Source organism: Nicotiana tomentosiformis, chromosome 12 (assembly GCF_000390325.3).
Source record: "Nicotiana tomentosiformis chromosome 12, ASM39032v3, whole genome shotgun sequence".
In the NCBI taxonomy this organism is placed as follows: domain Eukaryota; kingdom Viridiplantae; phylum Streptophyta; class Magnoliopsida; order Solanales; family Solanaceae; genus Nicotiana; species Nicotiana tomentosiformis.
Window position 1 is genome coordinate 9,817,406 of NC_090823.1, and position 7,158 is coordinate 9,824,563.

The following is a 7,158-nucleotide window of genomic DNA, read 5'->3' on the forward strand; positions in this document are numbered from 1 at the left end:
CTTCAAGTAGATTAATTCTGATAAATAAAATGCCGATCGATCGGCGGTTGTACGCAGCTGCTAAAGAAGGTGACATGAAAGTTCTGGAAAAATTCAAGAGCCAGTTCACCACCCAATTAACTCCTTACAACAATACTGTCCTCCATATTGCAGCTCAAAATAAAGGGTTCTATGGGAAAAATAACCCAAGAGATTTTCTTGAACTCTAATGGAGATACTTTTATTCATATGGCTGCTAGGTGGGGCAACGCAAATCTCGTCGAGGCCTTTATCAACTACATGAAAAATTGTGGATGGCTCGACGGTGTTATTGATATAGAAGCTGGCATTCGGACAACCATAGAGTTTTTGAGGATTACTAACAACTATGGAAATACGGCCTTGCACGAAGCTGTAATGCAGAGGCATGATTGCAGTGTGGTAGAATTGTTAGTCAAAGAAGATCCCGACTTCTCATATCCGCCTAACAATGCTCGGAAAACTCCACTGTATCTAGCTGTGGAGACTGAAAATGAAAAGCTAGTGGAACACATCTTGAACAACTCCACTTCACTATCTTATGGTGGCCCCTATGGCACAACAGCGCTACATGCAGCTGCAATGTATAAAACTACAGGATATATATCCCTTTACTCATGATTTTACATTATTTTTACCAACATTAGTAACTAAATATAGGCAAAAAGACCTTCGGGAATGGCAAGTTGGTTTGGAGGGCGGTCATCCGTACAGATGATCTGGGATCGATTTTCCTCAATGCCTTCTTGGTCGAGTCTGTCGCACAGGGCTTGCCTAGTGCGGTTTACATCCCTGTGTGATTTGTAGGCTAGTACACAACGGGAGGTTTACCTAGTGCGCACAAAGTGCTCACCCGAAGGTCAGAGCAACCGTGGATTTCCCTAGGGTTCCAAAAACAAAGGCTAAAAGACCTCTTTATAACTTTTTTCTAACCTCTCTAGCTCAGATCTACCCGAGTTCACACTAAATCCCCTTATGGATTCCTCCCCCCACTTTCCACTTAAAATCAAGTCTGGATGTCATCACAGAGGATATTGTCTTTGTAGATCTGGAAAATCAAGGAGTATATAAATTATGTGATCCTTATTTGTATGGAATTCATAAATTGTTGTTAGCCTTGGCAAAGAGGATGGATGATATTTTTCTTGAGAATTGAAATATATAGTTGACTTTCTCTTTTCTGATATTTTATTCTCCCTCTTACTCAATTTATTTTGCTGATGTCAAGTCGATAATAAAAACTTTGGTGATGTCTACAATAAAAAAGAAAAAGAAAGGAAAAAGAAAGCATAGATAAAGAAATTGTTTCTCTTCAAAATATTCTATAAGTATACTTTTTACCCCATTTTTTCACATTTGTTAGAGTGATGCCCGTACTAACTAGGATATTTTTTTTTGTGTGGGTAGAATGCATGGAAATGATACTAAGAAAAGAACCAAGTCTGACAAAGCAAGTAGATGAGTTTGGGTGGAATCCTCTCCATTTCGCGGCTTACAAAGGGTTTAAACGACCAGTGAGGACATTATTAATGGCGGATAAACATATGGCTTATGGAACTATTAAAGAAGAAAATAAAACACCTCTGCATTTAGCGGTCATCAATAATAAAATACAGGCCGTGGAAGAGATTATAGAGAAGTGTCCAGATTCGTTGGACGCAGTCACTAGCAAAGGCCAAAATGTTCTTCACATTGCATATGCGAAGGAGCATTGGAAAATGATAACATTATTCGAAGATCAACACTGGAACAATAACATCTTTGAGCAAAGAGACACTAACGGGAATGTGCCCTACAAGGTTACAGGGAAAAATGTGTCGTTTCATTCTCACCCTTGCTGGGAAGAATTGGATCGCAACAATATCATATTGGTAAATATTTGTTTATGCGATGCAAGTTTCTTTTTAGTATTTTCCTATTAAAAAGAGAGTTAGTTTTACAACACAAAAATTGCATACTCCTTCCATTTCAAATTAGACGAGGTACTTTCCTTTTTAGGATATTTTAAAATAAATAACACATTTCTAAATTTGAAAATAATTGAACTTTAAACTTTTCATTTGATCCATATTATCCTTATGAGAAGTTTTTTTAACCACACAAATATCATTGCCCCACAAAGCTTACCACAAATTTTTAAAAGTCTATTTTTTTTCTTAAACACCGTGCCAACTAAAATTATCTCATCTAAATTGAAACAGATAGAGTAATTTTTTCAAACCACAATTGAGATATACACTAACTCATAAAATAATTAGAGATTTTTAACTCTATTTTCAGGAAGAATTAGATGAGAAGTGGTTCAAAGGACGCATGGAAGTATGGGAAGAAAGAGCAAACACACATTTGATAGTTGTTACACTTATATTAACCGTTTCTTTCGCGGCTGGCTTCACCATTCCTGGTGGTTACAATGGTGATGATGGTCCAAATAAAGGCATGGCAATCATATCCAAGAAAACAGCGTTCAAAGCATTCGCAGTAGCAGATACCATTGCCATGATATCTTCCTCAGCTGCTGTTTTTCTGCATTACGTTGCAACTTACAATGAAGAGGGCAGAAGGTTGAGTCGTTATTACGCTGCTGGCATCCTTGCCTTGGTTGCCATGCTAGCAATGATGATAGCGTTTATGACTGGCTTGTACGTTGTGCTACCTTCTGCAAGCCTAGCTATATTTATCTGTGTCATATGCTCTTTATCGCTTGCCGTTTTTATATTTATTTTGGGTAGGAATTTTTGTGATTCATTTCAAGAGACAATGAAGAAATATTAATTACTGAAACCTAATGAGTTCTTGTCCAAAAAGTCATTTCTTTAGTTTCAAGCTTTTTAGCTGTTTGATTTTTTGTGAAAGCTCTCTTCTGTATCAAATAATTTTTTCAAGATAAATTATACCGACGGGTTTAATTGAACTCATAACTTTCAACGTGGAGCATAAATCTACGTGTAATTACTGAAATCGTCATAAATAGTAGACATAAACTCATAATTTTAAAAATATAATAGATTTAATCCTAAAAACCTTAAAAATTCTGCATCCGTCTCTCATAGCAACCTGAAAAATCTTTGGTTTCAAAACTAAAAATTATGATAAATTACACATTTACTACAACTTGTTAGCGCTGTTTTTTTATTGTAGCTAGCTGGCTTATATTGTCTGAGTTGTTTGCAAGTCATGCCAGTGCAGGCTCAACGTAGCATCATGGTAACGTTAGTTATGCTACTTAACATTTTCTATATTCAGATAGTTTAAAGACTTTCCTAAATTGCATCATTCAGAGTTGTGTGCAAGTCATGTCAGTGCAAGCTCAGCTTAGGCATCATGGTAGCGTTAAAATAAGTAAGAAAAATTTGCCAAGCAGAGATACACTGAGAAATTTGCTGAGATATGCAATACTACTACCAATATTAGTATATTTCATAACACATATATAATGTCCGTATTAAAGCTACTAAGTTTAACTAAACTTGCAGATTATATCATAAATCAGCCTTTGAGATAGAGGGGTTTGTCGAGGGCAGTTGGAATCCTTCAACTCTTAATTAGAGATCTCATACTGTAATTATCTTATAAGTGATTTAATTGTGTACATAATTTTTGTACTGTCAATACAAAAAACCTAATGCGTCCTAAAGTTATTAGTTGTAATATTTTCGTCCTATAAGCCAATTTTCATATCAAGGCATACACTTACATTTGTGCATAACTTAAGTATTCTGAAAAAAAAGTTAAATGAAGATTTAACATGAATTCAACAACTACAAAAAGTATAGGACAGTGAGAAAGAAAATAGGAGAGTGGAATTAAACAATTTAATTACAATATCGTTTTATGTTCTTGCTAGTCAGCAGTCCTGAGGGGTATTTTTAAAAGAAGATATTAATAGTTTAATAATTCAATTATAGATTTTTTTTCATACAATAATTGGCTTTCTCTAAGTTCCCTGGCCACAACTTAGTTCCAATGGTTCTTCAAGATTTATGGCTCATATTTCATCCCTACCATCACATAACTTTCTAGTTTCTAAATATATCTCTTGACACAAGCGAGATCAACTTTGGGACGTTGGGAAAATAATAATCTCTTCATCTCATTTTATATGATAGTGTATGATCTCGCATAAACTTTAAGCAACAAATAAATATTTTTCTCACGTACCAAAATTACTTTTGGAACTGTTAACTGTTATTTTAAATATGTTGTAACATTTTAATGATATTTAAGAATATTATAAAGAGTACATATAATAAAATGTATAGAGACTACTAAACATTCGGCAAAAAACGACCACTGTCGACCGACCAATTTTGGTCGGTCAAAATATCGGCCAAAAAACCGATCAAAGTTGGTCGGTTTTTCAAAATATTTTATTTTTTAATTTTTTTAACCAAAACGACCAACTTTGGTCGGTTTTCTTTGGCGCAAAAATGCGGAAAACTATTTTTGAGTCCCGCTAAATTTATTTTTCAATAAACTGATCAACTTTGATCAGTTTTTCATTTAAAATAAATTAAAATTAATATTAAAAAACCAACCGAAATTGGTCGGTTAATTCGTCCGGTCATTTTAAAAAAGGGACAAACTTTGGTCGGTAATTTTATTTTTTAATAATCGACAAACTTTGGTCGGTTATTTTCGTGCGAAAATACAACTAAAGAGTATAAATGAAATAAAAGACAGTCTCAAAATAAAATGCACCAATGATCTAGTGGTAGAATAGTATTCTGCTACAGTACAGACCCCGGTTCGATTCCTAGACGGTGCATTTTTTAATTACATAATTAAAATACTGACCAACTTTGGTCGGAAAAAACCGATCAACTTTGGTCGATTTTTTCGGTAATTTATTTTTTGAATTTAATTGACCGACCAAAGTTGGTCGGTAATTTCCGACCAACTTTGGTCGGTATACCCTTCCGATCTTTAAAATACCGTTCACACGTAAATGGTCATGTTTTGGACGGTTATTGGCCATTACCGACCAACTTTGGTCGGTTTTGCTCGGATTTCTAGTAGTGAGAATTAAAGAGCTTCAAAATTTAAAAATATATAATTTTCTCCGGACTAACTAAAAAGAATAGGGTATCACTTAAAATAAAAGAGAGATTAATTTTTTTTGCATGCGTTATATATGTTGTAGGATATTCTATAAATAAGGGTGGGGCGGGGGTTTGGGGTTGGGATGGGGGTGAGTTTGTGGGGTTGGTGGGAATACAGAATAGGGCGGGGAAGATTGAGAAGAAGTTTTGGAATTTTTTTCCCTTCTCTTGATAGGGAAAATATTTTACTCCAATTCTTTCCTCCAATTGGAGAAAAATGAGTTCATGAGGAAAATATTTTCCAAAATATTTAAGCCAACCACACATGAGAAAATTAAAAAATATTTTTCGAAAAATATTTTCCTTCATACCAAACACACCCTAAGTGTTTGTACTTTTTCTTCAGTTTACCACTTTCTGCAAGGAATGAGCCAACTTTATAAAGAAAAGAGGATATATTTTCACCTTTCTTTTTTTTTTTTTTGTTTCCTAAATTTTTTGAATCACATTACATATGTTTCATCTTTATTTGCTCATTTTTTGGGTGTTCCTCGTGAGTCCTTGGGTACTCTTATTTATGTGTCCACACCGGTAGGCAATTCGGTTGTTGTGGATCGGATCTGTCGGTTCTGTATTGTTAACTTCTATGGTTATGAGACTAGAGCGGATCTTCTGTTGCTCGATATGACTGACTTTGATATCATCCTGGGCATGAACTGGTTGTCTCTATATCAAGCCATTTTTGATTGTCATGCCAAGATCGTTACCTTGGCGATGCCAGAGTTATCTAGATTGGAGTGGGAGGGTTCGTCTGCCAATGCATATAGTCTAGTTATCTCTTTTCTGAAGGCTCGACTCATGGTCGAGAAGGGTTGTTTGTCTAATCTAGCTTATATTCGGGATCTACTACAAAGACTCCGGCAATTGATTTAGTGCCCATAGTCCGGAAGTTTTTCGATGTGTTTCCTTCTGGTCTTCCAGGCATACCACCAGATCGTGATATTGGTTTCTATATTGATTTGGCCCCAGGTACCCAGTCTATCTCTATTCCACCATACTGCATGACCCCGAAAGGGTTGAAGGAATTGAAGGAATAACTTGAGGAGTTGCTAGCCAAGGGGTTCGTCAGACCAAGTGTATCACCTTGGAGTACATCGGTATTATGCGTGAAGAAGAAAGATGGGACTATGCGGATGTGCATTGATTACTGCCAATTGAACAAAGTTACCATTAAGAACAAGTACCCGTTGCCGCCTAATGATGATTTATTTGACCAATTGCAGGGTTCCAGGGAATTCTCTAAGATTGACTTGAGATCGGGGTACCATTAGTTGAATATTCATGATTCAGATGTTCCAAAAACGGCTTTCCGGACAATATATGTCCACTATGAGTTTCTAGTGATGTCCTTTGGGTTGACTAACGCCCTGATGATGTTTATGGATTTGATGAACCGGGTGTTCAGGTCGTATATTGACTCATTTGTCATTGTCTTCATGATGACATTTTGATCTACTTGCGTAGTATGAAGGAGCACGAGTAGTATTTAAGGGTGGTGCTTCAGACCTTGCTGGAACAGAAGCTATATGCTAAGTTCTCCAAGTGTGAGTTCTGATTAGATTCTGTGGCATTCTTGGGTCATGTTGTATTAGGCAAGGGTATTAAGGTAGATACTAAGAAGATCGAGGCAGTTCAGAGTTGGCCTCGTCCTACCACGACCACCGAGATCAGGAGCTTCTTGGGGTTAGCAGGTTATTATCGTCGGTTTGTGGAGGGCTTTTCATCTATTGCAACACCATTGACTAGATTGACCCAGAAGGGTGCTCTGTTACGATGATCTGATGATTGTGAGGTGAGCTTTCAGATGCTCAAGTCCGCCTTGATTTTAGCACTAGTATTAGTATTGCCTTACGGTTCAAGGATGCATACTATGTATTGCGATGCTTCACGTGTTGGCCTGGGTTGCGTATTGATGAAGGAGGGGCGAGTTATTATATATGCTCCATGATAGCTGAAGCCCCATAAGAAGAATTACCCCATGCATTATTTAGAGATGGCCGCGATAGTTCATGTTCTTAAGATTTTGAGGCATTATCTT

General features: G+C 36.3%; 2 protein-coding genes across 2 annotated transcripts; both read left to right on the forward strand.

Annotated features, from left to right (window-relative positions):
* The first annotated feature begins 228 nt into the window (after positions 1-228).
* On the forward strand, positions 229-639 carry LOC138902222 (uncharacterized). The gene has a single exon (XM_070190066.1). The coding sequence runs from the start codon at positions 229-231 to the stop codon at positions 637-639; it is 411 nt and encodes a 136-aa protein (XP_070046167.1).
* Positions 640-1,412: 773 nt separating this feature from the next.
* LOC104103355 (protein ACCELERATED CELL DEATH 6-like) lies at positions 1,413-2,868 on the forward strand. Its single transcript, XM_009611249.3, has 2 exons — positions 1,413-1,889; positions 2,299-2,868. Exons 1-2 carry the CDS (start codon positions 1,431-1,433, stop codon positions 2,791-2,793), a joined length of 954 nt encoding a protein of 317 aa, XP_009609544.2. The 5' UTR covers positions 1,413-1,430; the 3' UTR covers positions 2,794-2,868.
* Positions 2,869-7,158: the final 4,290 nt, after the last annotated feature.

Excerpts from the sequence above, each read along its gene's own strand:
- LOC138902222 (XM_070190066.1), top strand. The coding sequence starts at position 229 with ATGGCTGCTAGGTGGGGCAACGCAAATCTCGTCGAGGCCTTTATCAAC.
- LOC104103355 (XM_009611249.3), top strand. The coding sequence starts at position 1,431 with ATGGAAATGATACTAAGAAAAGAACCAAGTCTGACAAAGCAAGTAGAT. Across the intron at positions 1,890-2,298 it reads ATCGCAACAATATCATATTG|GAAGAATTAGATGAGAAGTG; the intron begins GTAAATATTTGT and ends CTCTATTTTCAG.